Genomic DNA, 20,230 nt, shown 5'->3' with positions numbered 1-20,230 from the left:
CTTTCTGTTCAATCCGATATGGCGGACGTACGACACACCCACCTGATGTCATCTTCGCGACCAACTTACACCGGTACTGATCGGACGTTTTAAAGTTGGAACGGTGTCTCTGTCTCAAAGGGCCTTGGCGCTAGAGCTGTCAGACACCAAACAGGACGAGGACCACAATTGCGTCACGTTCAAAAGTTTATTTAAGGGTTGGGGGTTTCAGGGGTTCCGGGGGGGGGTACAGGAGTTCCAAGAGTCTGCGTGTGTGTGTTCCCCCAGTAGCCGAACAGCGAAGGCAGGAGCTGGATGATCCGGGAAGTCCTGGGGGAAACACACACACAACAGCAATTGAAACGAAGCAGCAGTACAGTCAAGGACTAGGCGGTATTCGTAGAAGAGGGACGGAAGGCAGGTCAAGATTACCGGGGCTGGAGAACACAGAAGTAGTCGAGCGGGTCCGGGATCACAGGCAAAGAGTCAGAGGCGTTTTCAATAAACAGGCAGGTAACTGGTGCTGGTTGCAGACGATCTGACAAGTGTGGACTGAAAAGCAAGGCTTTATATAGAGGGCATGATGAGTGGTGAATGCAGTGCAGCTGGTAGGTAACGAGGGTGAGGCAGAGCAGAGCAGGAACAGGTGGAGGTCATCAGACTTCAATCAGCACGTGTTACCAGGCAGAGAGAGAGCTCATGACAGAACCCCCCCCCTAAGGGACGGCCCCAGAAGTCCCCAAGAGTGACACCACGTCGGGAGGGCGGAGGGGAGCCGGTGGAGGGCTAGAATTCCTCCGAGCGGTCCGAGTGAACATCCTCATCCTCGGAGGGAGCTGGAGGGTCGTGGACAGAAGACGGGACAGGTACCGAGACAGGGTCAGGGTCAGGCACATGACAGGAAGCCGGGCGGGCAGGACGGTTAGGGACCCCTCTGGGGCGGCCCCTACGGATTGCAGGTTGATCAGGATGCAGACGGTGGAAGTCGGCGATGAGTGTCCGGTCCACAATCCGACTGGCTGGCACCCAGGTTCTCTCCTCAGGTCCATAGCCCTCCCAGTCGACGAGATACTGGAGGCCCCTACCTCGCCGTCTGGACCGAAGCAGGCGTCGAACGGTGTACACCAGCCCACCGTCAACGAGGCGAGGAGGAGGAGGAGGAAGCGGCACGGGGACCAGCGGGCTTTCATGCGTCGGCTTGACTTTCGAAACATGGAAAGTAGGGTGCACCCTCATGGAGGTTGGCAACTGGAGCCGGACTGCGGTTGGGCTGATGACCCTCTGGATAGGGAACGGGCCGAGGAATCGAGGTGCCAGTTTACGCGATTCCACCCGCAGTGGGAGATCCTTGGCTGACAGCCACACCTTCTGGCCAACACGGTAGGCGGGTGCCGGCGATCTTCGGCGGTTAGCCCCAGTGGCATAGCTGACAGCTGACTTGAGTAGCGTGGCACGAGCTTGTGACCAGGTACGACGGCAACGGCGGGCATAGGCGAGGGCAGACGGGCAGGACACATCTCCTTCCTGGCTGGGGAACAGGGGGGGCTGGTAGCCATACACACACTGGAAAGGTGACATACCAGTGGCAGAGCAGGTGAGGGAGTTGTGAGCATACTCTATCCACATCAGTTGTTGTGCCCAAGCCTGGGGTTTGCGAGAAACCATGCACCGCAGCGCCTTCTCCAGCTCCTGGTTTGCCCGCTTGGATTGACCATTGGACTGGGGGTGGAACCCAGAGGTGAGACTCACTGTGGCCCCTAGAAGACGGCAGAACTCCTTCCAGAATGTAGAGGTAAATTGCGGGCCTCGGTCAGAGACAACATCCCTGGGCAGCCCGTGTAGACGGAAGACATGATCAAGAACAGCCTGGGCAGTCTCTCTGGCAGATGGCAGTTTAGGGAGGGGAATGAAGTGTGCCATCTTGCTAAACCGGTCAACCACAGTGAGAATGACAGTCATCCCACCTGATGGTGGGAGGCCAGTTACAAAGTCCAAGGAGACGTGGGACCAGGGTCGTGTGGGCACAGGCAAGGGCTGGAGTAAACCAGCGGGGGGCCGAGTGGAGAACTTGTTCTGATTGCAGGTGGGGCAGGCACGGACGAATTCTCGGACATCCCTTCTCAAAGACGACCACCAAAAGCGCTGGGCAAGGAGATGGCAGGTGCGGGCGGAGCCCGGGTGGCAGGCAAGGCGGGAGTTGTGTCCCCACTGTATGACCCGGGACCTCAAATTATCTGGGACGAAGAGACGACCGTCTGGGCATGCACTGGGACTGGGATGGTCACGGAGGGCCTCTTGAATTTCCTCCTCGATATCCCAGGTCAGGGCAGCTACGACGCAGGGATCGGGCAGAATTGATGCAGGTTCCTGGGAAGGGGCGTCATCCTTATGAAACTGACGGGAGAGAGCGTCCGGCTTGGTGTTCCGAGAACCTGGGCGGTATGACAGGGTGAAGTTGAATCTGGTGAAAAACAAGGCCCAGCGGGACTGTCTGGGGTTAAGACGTTTGGCATTGCGGATGTATTCGAGGTTCTTGTGATCGGTCCAGACCAGGAACGGAACTGTGGACCCCTCCAGCCAGTGACGCCACTCCTCCAGGGCAAGCTTGACAGCCAACAGCTCACGGTTTCCAACATCATAATTGCGCTCTGCAGGTGAAAGCCGGCGAGAGAAAAATGCACAGGGGTGCAACTTGTTGTCCTCCTCTGCCCGTTGAGAGAGTATGGCCCCGACTCCCACGTCTGAGGCATCCACCTCGACAACGAACTGCCGGTCTGAATCCGGCATCTGGAGGATGGGGGCAGTGGTGAACCGGGCCTTGAGGGTATGAAAGGCTGTGTTGGCCTCTGGGGTCCAGGAAAAGGGGTGTTTGATGCTGGTCAGAGCTGTGAGGGGAGCGGCGACGGAGCTGTAGTTCCGGATGAATTTCCGGTAGAAATTGGCAAAACCGAGGAATTGCTGCAGCTTCTTCCTATTCCCCGGAACTGGCCAGGAGGTAACTGCCGAGACCTTTGCGGGGTCCATCTGGATATTGCCTTCAGCGACGATGTATCCCAGGAATGACACAGTCTGAGCATGGAACTCGCATTTCTCCGCCTTGACATAGAGAGAGTTCTCCAGGAGCCGTCGAAGAACCAGCTGGACATGACGGGTGTGTTCGGACAGAGTTCTGGAGAAAATTAAGATGTCGTCCAGGTACACGAAGACGAATTTATTCAGCATGTCCCGCAGCACATCATTCACCAGCGCCTGGAATACCGCTGGGGCGTTGGTGAGGCCAAATGGCATTACCAGGTACTCATAATGGCCGGTGTGGGTGTTGAATGCTGTCTTCCACTCGTCACCCTCCCTTACTCGCACTAGGTGGTAAGCATTTCTAAGGTCCAGTTTGGTGAAAATAGTGGATCCCTGGAGCAATTCAAAAGCAGAGGTGAGTAAAGGCAGAGGGTACCGGTTCTTCACTGTGACATCATTCAGACCTCGATAATCAATGCAGGGGCGAAGAGAACCATCTTTCTTTCCCACAAAGAAGAACCCGGCACCAGCAGGAGAGGAAGACGGGCGGATGAGTCCAGCTGCCAGGGAGTCCCTGATGTAATCCTCCATAGTTTTTCTTTCAGGAGGGGATAGTGAGTAGAGGTGACCTTTGGGTGGAGCAGTCCCAGGGAGGAGATCAATGGCACAGTCATACGGACGGTGTGGGGGCAGAGATGTGGCTTTGGTCTTGTTGAACACCTCTCGGAGGCCATGGTAACATTCAGGGACATTAGAAATGTCGTGGGCAATGCTGGGGGGTACTGAGCCGGGGGGCAGCGAGGCAGCACGCAAACAGGTCAGGTGGCAGGCATTTCCCCACTCTTTCACAGTTCCGGAGGCCCAATCGAGGTGAGGATTGTGGAGACGGAGCCAAGGGTAGCCCAGGATTAGGGGTTGGCCTGGAGAGCTGAGCAGGTGGAAGCGGATGGTCTCTCGGTGGTTTCCTGACACCATCATTGAGATGGGGGCTGTGATGCTGGTAACTGTGCCAATTGCGTGACCGTCCAGGGCCCGGGCTGGAACAGGAGTGGACAAGCGATGGCTTTCCAAGCCCAGCTGACGAGCAAGTCCTGTGTCAATAATGTTTGCTTCTGCGCCAGAGTCCACCAGGGCTGCCAGTGTGTGGGTGGAATCAGACAGGTGAAGACAGACTTGGATGAGGGGTTTACGGCTGATGGAGGGCTGAATGTTCATTGAGCTCATCCGGATTCCTCCTACATCTGGTGAGCTCCGGCTTTTGCTGGACAGGTGGCGACTCGATGACCATCACCACCACAGTACAGGCACAAGTTGGAGGTGATGCGTCGCTGGCGCTCTGCAGGGGTTAGGGAGGTGCGGCCGATCTCCATCGGTTCAGACTGGTCCGGCTGGCTAGATGGTGTGGCAAAAGTCCTGGGTTGCAGGGTAAACTGGACACGGCAGCTCGTCAGGAACGCCCGTACCTGGGTTGGGTCGCCGCTGAACCGCTCTGGATTGCCGATCCTGGGTTCTGGGGCTCCGGCAGCCACGGTAGCAGTGGACTGGGCAGGAGACTCGGGTGCTGGGCCGGTGAGCAGGCTGGCTGGGGCTGGGCCGGTGGGAGCAGGCAGAGGAGAAAGGTTGGTGAGAAGTTGAATGATCATTGCAAGTTGTTGCTGTTGCTGCTGGAACTGCTGACGCTGGCTCAAGCCGGCTTGAAGTAGGGAGGCAATGTCAGCAGTGTTGCGGTTTACCTCTCTCTCTGTCTCTTCCAGGCGTTGCATGGCGGTGGGTGGTTCTGGTTCGTCGGTTTCCATGCTGGTTCGACCGTGCGCTGGGTCCATGTTTGGTCAGATCGTACTGTCAGACACCAAACAGGACGAGGACCACAATTGCGTCACGTTCAAAAGTTTATTTAAGGGTTGGGGGTTTCAGGGGTTCCGGGGGGGGGTACAGGCGTTCCAAGAGTCTGCGTGTGTGTGTTCCCCCAGTAGCCGAACAGCGAAGGCAGGAGCTGGATGATCCGGGAAGTCCTGGGGGAAACACACACACAACAGCAATTGAAACGAAGCAGCAGTACAGTCAAGGACTAGGCGGTATTCGTAGAAGAGGGACGGAAGGCAGGTCAAGATTACCGGGGCTGGAGAACACAGAAGTAGTCGAGCGGGTCCGGGATCACAGGCAAAGAGTCAGAGGCGTTTTCAATAAACAGGCAGGTAACTGGTGCTGGTTGCAGACGATCTGACAAGTGTGGACTGAAAAGCAAGGCTTTATATAGAGGGCATGATGAGTGGTGAATGCAGTGCAGCAGGTAGGTAACGAGGGTGAGGCAGAGCAGAGCAGGAACAGGTGGAGGTCATCAGACTTCAATCAGCACGTGTTACCAGGCAGAGAGAGAGCTCATGACAAGAGCTGACAAAAAATTAGGGAGACGGGAAAAATAAAACTTAAGAAGAACAATAAGTGTGCTGCTTTGCAATTTATGCAAAGTGCAATAATTTAGGGGAGTAAATGAGCGGCCCCTCCTCCAGTGACATGGCCCTGGTATATCGAACTATCATGTGTGCACTGCAGGGCAAACATGTGGTAATAATGACTAGAAATGCAATTCCAAGGAATTACCAGTGCATGAAAATGCTAATTATGCAATGTTAAATATCATATGTAGTTAAAGCAGACAATGCAAAGATAGTTACTATGGTGTAAGTCAGAGGTTCCCAAACTGTGAGGCGCGCCAAATAATTTGAGGGGAGGCGCGGAAGGTTGATTCAAAAAAGAAGGAAAAACGTTTATTTCATGTTAGAACTATCTATGTTTTTTTTCAATGATTATGTAATTGTCAACATTATAAAATCGAAATAAATCATAGAAGAGATGTATACTAAATCTTTGGGATAGTGGAAAGTATTATTGATCCCTATCCTGAGTGAGAATGTATTGTGCCAAACTTCATAACGTAATTTAGCAACAGTGCCGCCAGCCGATCTGAGCTTGAGCTCCAAGCGGATTTGTACACGCAGCCTTACAACACTGTTTACAGCTCTTCGAGTCACGGTAAAATGTATTTTTTGGTATAGCTAATTTAGATAAACTTATGGTGTGGGTGGTTGCGTTTCTTTAGGAATCCGCCGCCTTGGTTTGTATAGAAATGAATATTAAGTGACAGATACACGTTAGAGGTTGGACATACGTGAGAGTATTATGTGACGTTCCGATAGCTAACTTAAATTGTACAGATTTGTCACATTTTATCGCTGCACGGCCCGAGCCTGATATGGGCAACAAAGCCAAACGTCGAAAATAAGATGAAAACTCATTGCATTGCATAGCATAGTATAGCACCGATTTAAGTGCCTTAACCCTCTAGGCGCCACGGTCGAGTTTACTCGACAAGATGTGGTACTGAATAAAACGGCCTATTTAGTCAAATAGGGTGTCATATTTCGTTCGACCTCCACTCCACTAGATGGCAGACATGTCATACGTCATCCCCGAGTCCGAAAAAGGTCATGCTTTAAACAAAACCTTTGAGCTACAGCGCATTGAATCAGTGCGTGCAATACCGGAGCTAGTGTGTGTGTGAGCCAGTTTATCAGAGCAATATTGTCAACGTCAGCGAGTATTTGCATTAGATTATCGTCTAATGGCATCAAAAAAGTTTACCCGAAATGAAGTGTTGGGTCTTCTATTCGCTGACCCTGATTCTGAAGGGGAATATCTGCCTTCAGAAAATGACGGTGATTCGTTTAGTGAGGCTTCAGATGCGTCCCTGCCTTGCAATGATGCAGCTGGACAAAGTGAGAGTTTAGCTTACACCAAGCACAAACGTTGAATTGTTTGCCCAATGTCAGTGGTGGGAATAATGTTTCACGGGGTCGGAGTGTTCATTGGGAAGTTATCAGGGTGTTAGTGGTGTGGCGAACGAGGCTGGAGGTAATGTCCATGTAGCGCTAGCTTCTGTCTTCTGACCGTGTGCCTCTCCGCAATCGCGGCGACAGTAACGTGGTGGAGCCTTTGTCTAATGCCACTGGGTATGTTAGACGAGGTCGAAGTGCTCATAGGACAGTTAGGGGGGAACGTAGAGGCAGTGTGGGGAGTCGCAATGAGAATGACAGTAGGCCTAGTCCGAGCTGTGCAAATTCTCTCCACTCGGCTCGCGCGAGGTAGATCTGGCCATGCTGCTCGCATGGTGGAGGTGGTGACACGGGGCAGGGGAGCCATTAGGTCATGCATAGTCTATCACAAGATGATGGGAATGCCGGCCCTGTATGGATAGGGATAGGGAGTCATTATCTCTACAGCAAAAGGCCTGCTACATAAAAAAAATTATTAATTTTAGTATTAGTAATGTTTTACACTGTTGATTAGCTATCTATTTCCCTGATCATTTAGGACAAACACTATGTGTTCCTTTTTGTGTGTTCATGTCCTTGTGATGTGTGTGTCTTTGTCAGCTAAGAAAAAAAACAAAAAAACATCAACAAAAACAACAAAAAGAAAAAAAATACTAACATTGTCTCTTGTCTTGTCTCGTCATCTCACTCCTGATCTGTGCCTTGCCAGGGCAAATGAGCTTTTGAACTAAACAGGTCTTGTCTACTTGTGTTTGTGTGTCATCTGAATAATATATATGTGCCCCATACATGGAATCAGAGTGCCTACTGTATGTAGTAAATGGAAAATCTCTACAGCAAAAGGCCAGTCTACCACTACATGCATTTGGTTTGTTTCTGCCATTTATTAGTAATGATTTACACAGTTTGTTCACTACTTACTATTTACCTGAGCATTCAGTATTGTGCAATATAGCATACAGAAGGTGAGGGACATTTTGGGGGGAAAGAAGTGGTGCATTTTATCATTACAGTGCATGAAAATGCACTGTACTGTTCTTCCAAGGCAACAACATCAACAACTTCTTATTATTATTCCGCTTACCACTTTTTCCGTACGCAATTTCTCTTGAACAGTTTAACTTAGAAACTTCATTCAAACTTTGTAACGTAGGTCTTCAAACGGACCAAGCTGCTATGTCTTTTCAACTTTTATACTTTTTAAACTATTAAAGAAAAACTTTTTAAAAATCCCCATAGACTTAACATTGCCGATTGTGACATCATAATACGGCCGTTAAGCAATTAGAATCCTATGGCAGGTGTTCAGGCCACCTGCAGCCTCACAGCCAAACTGGCCCTATTAAGACTACACATCCTGTTCAACTGCTTCCTCTGCCAAAAACTGTTTCAAAATAAAAGTCCTCACTACAATATTTCACTGTAAAACAATTTAACCCAGTGGTCCCCAAACTTTTTCTTCTTTTTATTAAAAATGTGTGAACTCTGAATTCTGTGTCTTTGCATACACAGCTCAAGTTGTGAATATCCTACAAGTAATTTAAAGTTCTCAAACTATGAAAATTTTATGAAGTGCTGAAGTGGTCTGAAATGACCACCATTCTAACTTTCAGTCATCTGATGAGAACTTTGTGAACTCTTTGTATGAACATTTGAACGAGTGAATAAAAAATAGAAATAATTATCCAAGACCCAGTCCCAGAAATATGACTTGAATAGAAGTTAGTTAGTTGTTAACAATTAATTGATAAACGTTTAAAATACTTTGAGCACTGATGCAGTCAGCATAGGCCTCTTACATTGTTTGCAGGTATAGACCTACGTTTCATTCCGTTTTCGATGGCAAACGCAAAACAGCGCCAAAACAACCACCGGTGGACAAAAAAGAGTATTACATGTGCACTGTTAAGACTCGCCATAGAGAATGAATAGGGGAAATTGCGGAGGTTTTAGTTTGACGATGTTGTAATTCCTTGCTAGGTTGACATTATGGTTGTGGTTGCTAGGTTGTTGCTAGGGTAATTGAGATGCTAGGGTAGATATGGTTATTGCTAGGCTGAATAAAGTGTTTGCTATGCTGGTTGCTAGGCTAATTATGTTGGTTGCTATGGAGGTTGCTAGGTAGGAATTCAAGTGGACATGGATAGAGGTGGATGTTGATAGACAGATAGTTTAATGGATGTTGGTTAGGGCTGTCAAACTATTAAACAAACGAATGAATCTCATATTTTGAAATGAATTTATCTAGATTATTAGATTCATTTATCTACATTATCTAGATGAAATATTCCCCTCCTAAAGACTAAAGATTCTTAAAGGACATATGAAATACAAGATAAATCACCAAATTAATGAGTGTTCATTTGTGACACAACTGTTTAATAGCATCACAAACTACACACAGAACTATGTCGTTTCAGATAGAAATTGTGTATGCGCCAAGAATTGTATTAACAACAAAAACTCATTAGATGGACAGAGAAGGACAGAGAATGTGTGTTTGGTGGTGGTGATGTGTGTGTGTGTGTGTGTGTGTGTATGTGTGTGTGTGTGGGGGGGGTTGGTTTGGGTTGTGCGTGTATATTTCTCTGAGTGAGAGAGATTCACCCTTCATTCTTTTAGTTGGTAGGGGGTCAGCCTAAGCGAGGAATGGGACAGCACAGCACTTGTTTACCTTACAGTTTACAGCAGCATACACACAGCGCACCATGTCCATCTAACTCAAATTTTGAGAGTTCCATTGGCATCTATTGGGTATACATGTTTTGACAAACGATTGCATATTCAATTGTAACTATATTAAATTAGGATATTCAGTGAATTTCACTAGTTTTGATAAGATACTTTTGAAAATATCCTTAAAAGTTTGGCCATATGAAGAGAAAGAGAGAGGAAGAGAGAGAGTTCTAGAATTCTGCTTGACAACCACCAACCAAAAATGTATGTTTTGACTCAATAAGAGTTTCGAAGTGTGACGTGTGAAAACATGTGGCATCGTTTCTACCTCATACATTGTTTTTAAATGTAGGTTATAGCCGTTTCAACGTGTTTTACCTACTAGGCATCTGCTTAGCCACATAACACTGATTTCCTGTCAGGTGAAATAGTAAGAAAAAAAATCCAGGATATAAAGCCAAGATACATCCGTGAATTTAAGGATTTTAACTACATGCTGTGATGTTACATGCAGGTCTCTTTTACGGAGGAAACCCTTGCTAAAATAAACCAGGCAATGACCAGGCACATGTCTCCCCAGAGACATGTTGAGTTATTCACATATTCTGAAAGTGTAGTTTCAAAGCTATCCAATGATGTCTCACTCATGGAGATCTGATAATATTTGAATAAGTTGTAGCCATTTTAAAGTATACACATCTCAATGTGAAAATCAGAGAAATCAGGCTTTTCAATTTGACTACTTTCTCCCTCAATCCATGGGAGGGGAACACAATGGTCCTCATTTACATGACATTAAGATCAACCCTCCCCCTGTCACGGTCACTGATCTGTCAGCCTGCAGTGCTAATGACCCATCGAAACTATCTGTAATGGGTTACAGAACCAGCTAGTAGCAATGGATAAAGTAGTCTAAAACAAACATGAGATCACTTTTGCAAACCATGTTATTTTGAATGAACACCCAGTGCAAGGCACCAGGTTGGCAATGGATTTAGCAGGTTTAGCAATGGATAAAATAGTCTAAAACGCAAACTAAACAAACGTTTGCAAACCCTGTTAATTTGAATGCACACATGATGCAAGGCACCCTGTCATCAGTCAAAACAAGACATTCTCGCATTATTCAAATTAATTGCCCACCGAAACTATCTGTAATGGGTTTTGGCTAGTAGCCTATGGTGCCAATAGCTAACGACCGTAAGCCTACGTTAGCTAGTAGCAATGGATAACGTTTCTAACACACAAACTTTATCCCCGTCAAATGTAGCCTAACTGTGGAAATAGCATCTGATAGGCCTATCTTACGATGACCGCCAGACCGAGAGATTCTTCCTCGCTGTAATTATCTTCGGCTAAGGTCAGCTCTAGATTAGGGATGTTCTCCAATGTAATGAAGTCGCCTTCATCATCAGATTCAGGTCATCTGCAATCCGCTTTGCTTTGTCCATCTCCATTCCAATTGTAAACAAACAGCATGCTGGTTCAGTAAGTAGCCATGAGGTTACTTCTAGAGTGGCTACCCGACCCGAGCCCGACGGGACCGGGTTCGGACAAATATTTAGAAATTATAGTCGGGTTCGGTTCGGGTTGGTTCGGACACATGGGGGCGATATGCATTGGAAGCTTTACATTTAAAAGTCCTTATTATGTTGGGTATCCAACAGGTCTGCTTTACATGATGCAAACGTTTGTTTTTTGAGAATAAAAATGTAAAAATACCTAATAGCTTTCTTCCTGTGTGCAAGATTTGTTTATCGTGACAACGCATTTCAGGCATATGCTGCCTGAAATGCACACGCGTTGTCACGACTACATAAACAAATGTGTATGCACATTTCGCACATAAGCAGTCTTGGGTGCATGACGTTAAAAAAAGTTGTTAGCCTATCAGGAGATTTTAAGATTATTTGCGTTGCATACTGTGGTAAAGACGTAGGCTATAAGGTCGTCTCGTTCAACTGGATGATGATTTCCTCGAGTTGCCCCAATTAACGATGCTGCATAGAGAGGCACTGTGGTTTCAAAGACTGTTGACTGTTCATTTCAAGACTTTTCGTCAATGACAAGAATTCTATTTCAATAGGCTATGCTTGCTTGGACCTCTTGTGTTAATGTGCGCTGTGTGTGACCTGCGTGCGTGCACGCTCATCTGATTCTGTACACAATTTGTTGTGTGTTCCGTTTAATGGGCTAACGTGAACGTTTAATCACTAGCACAGGAATAACTGAGGCATCATATGCGTCGGGCTCAGGTCGGGTTCGGACATAAAAATGAAAATGCCTGTCGGGTTCGGACGCAACTCTGTCGAACGCGGGCCGGGTTCGGACAGAAATTTTGCGGCCCGATCCGCACTCTAGTTACTTCTAGCATAGCCTACAGCTGATTGGCCGACAAAACAAAAGAGCACTAATAGTCACGCCCAATTCAAACGCTGGTTTACTACCTGAAATTTAACCATTTTCAAACAAAATATACACTTTTCAAGCAACCAATGCTGTTATCTAAAACATGGAATTGCTTCTTTAGGACTTCAACTTGCACATTCTGCAAAAAACCGAAAATAACTAATTTTGAAAAAAAAAAAAAAAAAAAAAACGTTTTTCGCGAAATATACATATATATATATAATTTGCTCAGGGGAGGCTATTCCTATCCTGTAAAGAATCATCCCACCACCCCCTTACCTGTCTGTCTTAGTAGTACGCATGTACTTTAGTGACCTACTTTAGTGATATTACGTATCAGAAAACAGTTGGGAGCAATGAGTGTTTGAAAATAAAAATCTGACATTTTCTGTTTTTAGGCTGGACTGTTTGGTGAAGACTGTTAGAACAGAGGGTTACTTTGGGATGTATCGAGGTAACTTGTGGACATGAAATAATATAATCATTTAATTTACACTTTTCATTTACACATACAGTAAAACTATGCAGATTTGTTAAGTATTTTCAATGCACACTTCCATATTAAAATACTCTTAGGTGCAGCAGTGAATCTCACCCTTGTAACTCCAGAGAAGGCCATCAAACTTGCTGCAAATGACATCTTCAGGCAGAAGCTTTCTAAAGATGGGTAATTTTGCTAACAGTTTTGACAGTAGGCCTACACATTTTTACAAATCAATCTACAGTAATTAAGTATTCCAGTCATGTTTCTACAGTTGATTATTGCATAGTGCTGTTTAATATATGATCATCATTACGATGTACTCATATTAAAAAAGCACTATGCAACAATTGGTTATGTTTTTGAGGTATATTTTTTATAGGCAAGTAGTTTTACCACCATCTTTAAATTGTAATTTCGCTGGTTTGGTTTGGTTAAATTGGTCTGCTATTTTTAGACTCCTCACTTAAAGGTATACTATGCAGTTTCAGGTATTTTTGGCAACTGTAGAGCACCCCTTAGAGTTGCGATATATTTATATTTTACTCTGCCATTGTAAATAGCCTATTTCTTGTGGCTTGTTCTCCCTGTACACATTCGACGATTCAACGATTCCCAGATATACAATTACCCTTAACTTTATTTACCATCAAATTGGCTTCGCACAGGTTATATCTTGCATAGTGTACCTTTAAAGCTAAAACCCAATTTCTTTACAAGCAGAACATATGAATGTCTATACATTTGTTGAAAGGTAGAGAATAAAACAACAAAACATCTAACAGTTTTCACAAAATTCCAATCTGGATCATGAACAACACCAGGATTAATCTTGATTGTGAAGTTTCCAAATCTTACTTTTCTGATTGAGTCTAGAGAATTTTCCCCATGTTTGATTTACAGAAAGCTGCCTCTTTGGGGAGAAATTCTGGCTGGATGTGGGGCAGGAACCTGCCAGGTGGTGGTGACAACACCAATGGAGATGCTGAAGATCCAGTTGCAAGATGCAGGCAGGTTGGGTGAGTCTTAAAGGCATTTTGCTATGGGCTTTTCGTAATAGTTTGTGTGGCAGTATTACCCATAGTGAAATATTCTGTACTCAGCTTTGAAATATCCAGCAGGCAATGTTTATGTAGTGATCAGATCGGCATGGAATGTGTGTAGCAGTGATGGTTATATTTGTGTCAGCTGCACAGAAGTCAGCCACAACACCTACTGCTACTCCAGAGCCAGCTCCATCACTAGTGGCACCACAGGCATCCCAGTCTACCCCTAGGCCACGGCCCTCTGCCACTAACATCACCCTGGAGCTTCTGAGGACTCGAGGCTTGGCTGGGCTTTACAGAGGAGCGGGGGCCACTCTACTCAGGTTTAGTCTCTCACTTTTACAATTGTTCTTACAGGAGCATAATATTGCTTCTGGTATCTCAACACATAGTAAACTTGAGCTGTCGGCTAACTGGTCTAACCTACTTCCAGTGAATTATGCTAAGCTAGACCGGGTTATTGCATGCACAGAGAAGAGAAGGGTATGTATCCTCTTATCTAACTTAGGGGTAGACAGCAAATAAGCTTATTTTCCAAAAAAGTTGGTCTGTTCCTTTAACTGGTTTGCAGCTAATTATGCACAGATAGTACAAACATAATTCTGTTGGGACACTGAGGCCCTATCTTGCTGTGTTCTCGTTCTGTTCTTAGGGATGTCCCCTTCTCAATGATCTACTTTCCACTGTTTGCCAACCTAAATACGCTGGGCCGAAGTGATCCAGGTTGCCCGGGAGATGAACTAAAGCGAGCCCCCTTCCTGCACTCCTTCATGTCAGGCTGCATCGCTGGATCAGTCGCAGCTGTGGCAGTCACGCCATTAGATGGTGGGAGGATAGAAGAGCCATGTGTGCTAACAATCTTCCTAAGAAATATGAAGGAAACACTATAGGAATATGTTTTTTGTCATTGTCTTTGACAGTTCCTTAGTTTCCATAACTTGAGTTGAAAATAATCGTTGTTCCATCCTGAAAGGTTTTCACTTACTGTCACTTTTACTTCAGAACTCCATCAAATGTGTATATGGTAGGCCAGTATTTCAGTGCTTCTTTCATTTTGCAATATTAATGCTCTTCAAATTACATATTGCTATTGTGCTCTATCTGTCCACATTGAACATGATGAAAATCATGATCACTATCCTTCTGTCTGTCAAGTCCTTCCCTATCCATCAATCTTAAGAATAGAGATAATATATATCATTTTGCCATCATCATCTCCTTAGATGTATCTCCCTCTGGCATGTAGTAGGGTAAAGCTTTCCTCTTTCTTTCCACCATTTCATGCTTTATGCACAGAGCTATTATAATTTATTTGCTACCTGGCAAACATTGTATGTCCATCAACAGATTAATGTTGTTGTTTTTTTATTGTGGATAGCATAGCCAACTTTGTAATGGTGACTAATAGCAAATTGAAGGTTAAGCAAATGACAGCATTTTCATTTTTGGGAGAACTATCCCATTACAATAAAAGTGTAATGGCATATGTAATTCAGTCCAGTATCACACAGGTCAATTGTACTTTTGTCCAACTGACATGATACAATAGTGTCTGTATTGTATATTTAATAGAATACTCCCCTAGGGCTGGGTAATATGGACCAAAATTAATATCCTGGTATTTGTAGGCTAAATGACGATATGCGATTTAAACAGGTATTTTCTATGAAATGGTTAACTGTGATCAAAATAACATGCAAAGACAAGTATGTAAATGTAAAGCATGTAATTCAAAACTACATAAACCAAATAGCTTATTAAAAATAAGCTTCTGAATGCTTTTCAATAACATACTGAACCCTGCCAATTGTTGGAAATATTGAAGCCCCTAAATGAATTAAGAGTACTTAAGACTGAATTAAAATGGATTATTACAAGTCCATGTGTATTAAAATGATCACATATTTCAAACAAAACTAGATAATGTAATTCCGAGGAATTACCAGTGCATGAAAATGCAGGAAAAGAGGAAACAGTTGGCAGGAGTCATAGGTGATGACACACTGAACAGTTGAATAGTTGTATAATTTAAACTATCCAACTATTTAACTGTTCAGCCATTCCAACTGTCAGTTGTCATCTACAACATTATTTAAACATAGTTAAATTATGTAATAGTGAATTATTGTAGTGAGGACTTTTATTTTGAAACAGTCGTGGGCAGAGTAAACAGTTGGCGGGAGTCATAATCGAACTGACAGTTGGAATGGCTGAGCAGTTAAATAGTTGTGTAGTTTAAATAGTTAAATTACTTAATAGGGAATTATTGTAGTGAGGACTTTTATTTTGAAACAGTTGTGGGGAGAGGAAACAGTTGGCGGGAGTCATAATTGAACTGACAGTTGGAATGGCTGAACAGTTAAATAGTTGTGTAGTTTAAATAGTTAAATTATTTAATAGTGAATTATTGTAGTGAGGACTTTTATTTTGAAACTGTTGTGGGCAGAGGAAACAGTTGAGGATCTGTAGTCTTAAGAGAGCCAGATTGTATGCTTGAGACAGAGTAGATAGTTTAAAAGTTGAATGTAGATAGTGCATGGGATTTTGATAGGCAGATTGTTTAATGGATGTTGATAGATAGTTTAATGAGTGGATGAGTGAATGGTTTGAAGAAGATGGATGGATAAAAAGTTGGATGGAATATGCCTTATATCGAATATATATAGAATGGAGAGGCACAGAGACAGTTGGTCTAGTTGAGCAGAAAGCAGTTGATACAGGTGCAGTCAGCTTAATTGACTCTTTGAGGGGGCCTAGTTGAGCAGCTGACAGTTGATACAGGTGCAAATCAATTTAATTAGCCCATTGTGATGTCATAGTGCCAATGCAAAGTCTATGGGGAAAAATAAGCTTGATTTTTGTTAATATTTAAAAAAAAATTCAAGACCTATGTTACAAAGTTTGAACGAAGTTTCTACGTTAAACGGTTGAAGTTGAATTGGATGCAGAAATTTTGGTTAATAGAATAATAATAAGAAGAAGATTTCGGAAAACAGAACAGTGCATTTCCGTGCATTGTAATAGAAAGAAGAAGAAGACTTCTGAAAAGAACAGTGCATTTTCATGCACTGTAATAAGTTTAACTATACTGATATAACTGATTCAGCCTTCGGTTTTCTACAGTCAAATTATAGCCGTGGCAATAACCTTTATCAACACCACTACCACCGTGTCATATTGCTTAAATATACCACCCAGCCCTGTAATCCCCTATTATTTGCAATATTGATTAGTAATAATCCCCTTGTATAAACATTCTCATACGTTTTGTTAAACGCTCACAATACAACACAGTTAAACTATACTTGCATCTGAATTCTGGGTAACCCGTGAGTCCCAAACCTGTAGTGTATTGAAAGAAGTGAAAGTTTGTGTGTGTAACGGCTCGTGTCCATTTTCGCGTCAAAGCCCACCGTGCCGCACATAGCCCATTGATTTCCTATGGAGAGCGGCAAGGTGTGGTTTACACTTCCGCAATGCACCTTGGGAAGGCAGCGCGGCTATTCGAACAGAGGCAGCGCGTCAAGAAGTTGGGCTCTGCTGAACTTTATGCAAATGAGAGCGGTTAACGCGAGGCAGTTAGCCAATGAAAGTACATCTTCAGTAAACAAGTTCTCTCCTTTGCTCTAGTCTTCCGGTCCGGAACAATAGCCTGCCAGAAATATTTGTTCCGCCTGATAATCGTGTTGGTTTCATGAAAATATATTGAGCTATATAGTGGCGAAGCCATTAAATTTAGAACAAGTTCGCCACTGCACCCTATCAAAAAGAACTTTTTGGCGACTTGAACCAAGACAGAAGGTGCTTTGGAGGAACATATCAGTGATATTTGTGAGTGTTTCAATAAAATACGTTAACAGTAGTAGGCTACCTCCACTTTAGTAGCCTACGTTAGCTGGCATTGTGTAATTAGATAAAATAAAACGTTACACCATACACTTTAGCCTATACACGCCCACAAGCGGCGACGGGAGGGAGGTCTAGGCGTCTGCAAGCGTCTACGCGCTGCAATAATGGATACGGACCGTGAAGTTAATGTTGTTGGAATGAATGAACCAGGAGACACCAGCTTACTTTGAACGTAGCCAACCCAAGCTCTGACACCACTCCGTCTGACAACCCAAGCTCCTAGTTAGTCCACAGTTCAATATTAAAAGATAAGATGAGATCCCTTAATAAATTCCAACAAAAAACAAAACAAAAAACAAAAACAAAGGGATCCACTGTTTAATCCAGAAAGAACTTGAATTCAAGCTCTGTGCCTCATTCTCAGCCATAGGCCCCAGAGCCGTGGGCTACTAAATGCACTCAGATGAAAAAGCAAACTAGCGTCTCATGGAGTATGGAGTGTGCTGTCTAAATTCATGCTCTTCCCAACCCTGGAAAAAATTTCATTTCATATTTAATTTTATTTTACTTGACAACAACAATTAGTCCCTGAAGTTTTTTCATTCACAAGAATTCCAATGAAGAAGATAGAAAAAATAGATGTAATCACATCTCTCTGTATAGATTTTACAATAAGTCCTTCAGACAACTCAAGGGACTCTAAGGAAGAGCATGGAACATTGAAAGGGGTTTACTGATGCATAGTTTGTTTGTATCAACAGTTATTAAAACTCGTCTACAGACCTTGCAAAAGGGTGAAGGAGAGGACTCTTACCGTGGCATTCTAGACTGCATACGGTAAGCCTTCCATTTGTCTCCTTTTTCCCCATTTTTACATTCTAAATCATACAGTGCTGCTTGAATGTATGTGAACCCCTTGAACAGTTTGGAGTTGTCTGTTGTTTCATGATGATTTTCTTATTTTATCACCACCAGTTTTTAAATATGAACTGTCAGGTGTGTATATTTATCAAATGCATAGACTTGTTTAGATGTTTAGACACAGTTTGCGTGAGAAACCAAAAAATCATGGAATTAATGTATGTACAAAATGTAAGTTGAACCCCCAGCTGCATTGATAAAGTCAAGTAGGTAATCGATTAATGTAAAACATAATTGGGTGCTGAAATAATCAATTAAGCATACTAATCAAACAGACTTCCTGTGGAAAGGGTTTGAGCAGCCATGATTAAAAGAGAGAGGAAACCCACCAAACCACTGTAGTGCCAAGGCACCCACAGGGATCAACAATGCCAAGAGGAGAGGAGGACATAAGGAAGAGAGTAGTGACAGCCCATCAGTCTGGGGAAAGCTACAAGACCCTCTATAAAAGATCCCAGCACCATTTATCCAATGTATTTGCAAATGGAGGGCATTCAACATCACAGCAACATTTCCTAGAAGTGGATGCCTATCAAAAGTATGACCAAGATGCACCAGAAAGATGATAAATTGGGTAAGAGCCAACCCACACATCACCTCTAAAGAGTTACAGATCACAATGGCAGCATCTGGAATAAATCTACATGCATCTACAATCAGACGAAACTGGAAAAGACACAATGTTCATGGGAGGGTTGCTAGAAGGAAGCCTCGGCTCTCAAGAAAGAACAAAACTGACCGATTCAACTTTCAGAGGCCTTCTGGAAGTCCATTCTCTGGTAATAGATTTTACAACAAGACAAAGACCATATAACCATGACCAAGGAATGGCTTAAGATGAAGAAAATGCATACTCTGGATTGGCCTAGTCAAAGTCCAGACCTCAATTCAATAGAAAATGTTTTGGCTAGATCTGAAGTGGACAGTACATGCCAATTGACCCTCCAACCTCTCTTAACTGGCTTAGTTCAGCAAGGAGGAGTAGGCAAAAATCCCCAGAACTAGATGTGAGCCACTGATTAATGGGTACAAAAGAGGTTTGGTTGAAGTAGTGGTTGCAAAAGGAGGTGCCACAAGAAATGAACTACAGGGGCTCACATATATTTAGATTTTTTGGTAAAAAAAACAACTGACCATGTCTAAGGGTTCTCTTTCAAGCAGCACTGTATATGTGGCCTCTGTTAAGTACTGTACTTTTGCTGCAACCCAGGTCAAAAGAGAGAAAACAATGTTGTAGATGTTTAATAATTTGAATATTTCAATTTAGTTTTCATTTCAAAAATAGGTGACAGTAACTACAAATTCAACACATTTGTATCAGTTTGCCATCTATATCTTTACAGACGTGTCCTGACTCGAGAAGGGCCTACAGCTTTCCTGAAGGGAGCTACGTGTCGTGCACTGGTCATTGCCCCTCTCTTTGGCATTGCACAAGGTGTCTACTTTTTGGGTGTAGGTGAAGAGTTGCTCAGCCTACTGGGATAGCAAGAGGAACACTTTCCAACCATGCAAAATATACAGTTTCTTCATGCAGTTGGGGGGGGGGGGGGGGCAAAGTATGGAGAGGATTTTAACTAAATGCTAACATATTTTCAGTACCAACAAACTCATTGTGTAGTTGTTGGTTTTTTTAAATCTGTAAACAGGTTTTGATAATAGGTAAGGGTTGTGTATGTTTCAAATGCTCCAATCAGATAGCCTCCTGCCTGAGATGGGAGCATTTTATATTAAGGCAAATATATACATTTACAAGACTGAATGAATGTCTGAATGAATGACACTTCACTTTTGTAGTGCTTTTCTTGACACTCAAAGCGCTTTACATATATCGCAGGTCAATGATATAAATATCACTAATCCTGGATGATAGAACAGCTGGTTGTGCTGATACTCTCACTATTCATTTCCAGTCAAATGGGGAGAACGGACAGAACTAGCCAAATACTAAAAAATTGGTAGAACTATAAGCCCTCAACATCAATACTGAAAATATATAGCCATTACAAAGACAGTAAATACTA

At 43.9% G+C, this 20,230-nt stretch overlaps 1 protein-coding gene across 9 annotated transcripts in view; it reads left to right on the top strand.

Moving 5' to 3' along the window:
• Window positions 1-20,230, top strand: part of slc25a18 (solute carrier family 25 member 18) — a 32,127-nt gene extending 11,897 nt beyond the window's left edge. For 6 of the 9 annotated variants that reach the window (XM_042108849.1, XM_042108850.1, XM_042108848.1 and 3 more), the window contains 7 exons: window positions 12,311-12,366; window positions 12,489-12,579; window positions 13,297-13,412; window positions 13,582-13,762; window positions 14,092-14,264; window positions 18,050-18,125; window positions 19,553-20,230. In XM_042108849.1, the coding sequence (XP_041964783.1) occupies window positions 12,311-12,366; window positions 12,489-12,579; window positions 13,297-13,412; window positions 13,582-13,762; window positions 14,092-14,264; window positions 18,050-18,125; window positions 19,553-19,694 (835 nt within the window). In that variant the 3' untranslated portion in view covers window positions 19,695-20,230. Of the gene's footprint in view, window positions 1-10,593; window positions 10,864-10,894; window positions 10,992-12,310; window positions 12,367-12,488; window positions 12,580-13,296; window positions 13,413-13,581; window positions 13,763-14,091; window positions 14,265-18,049; window positions 18,126-18,484; window positions 19,391-19,552 lie in introns of those variants that run through there. The other 3 variants (XM_042108853.1, XM_042108852.1, XM_042108851.1) reach the window with 3 other exon arrangements.

Source organism: Alosa sapidissima, chromosome 11, assembly GCF_018492685.1.
Source record: "Alosa sapidissima isolate fAloSap1 chromosome 11, fAloSap1.pri, whole genome shotgun sequence".
NCBI lineage: Eukaryota > Metazoa > Chordata > Actinopteri > Clupeiformes > Clupeidae > Alosa > Alosa sapidissima.
The sequence above is the reverse complement of the archived record's forward strand: the minus strand, read 5'-3'. Positions and strand labels throughout refer to the sequence as shown.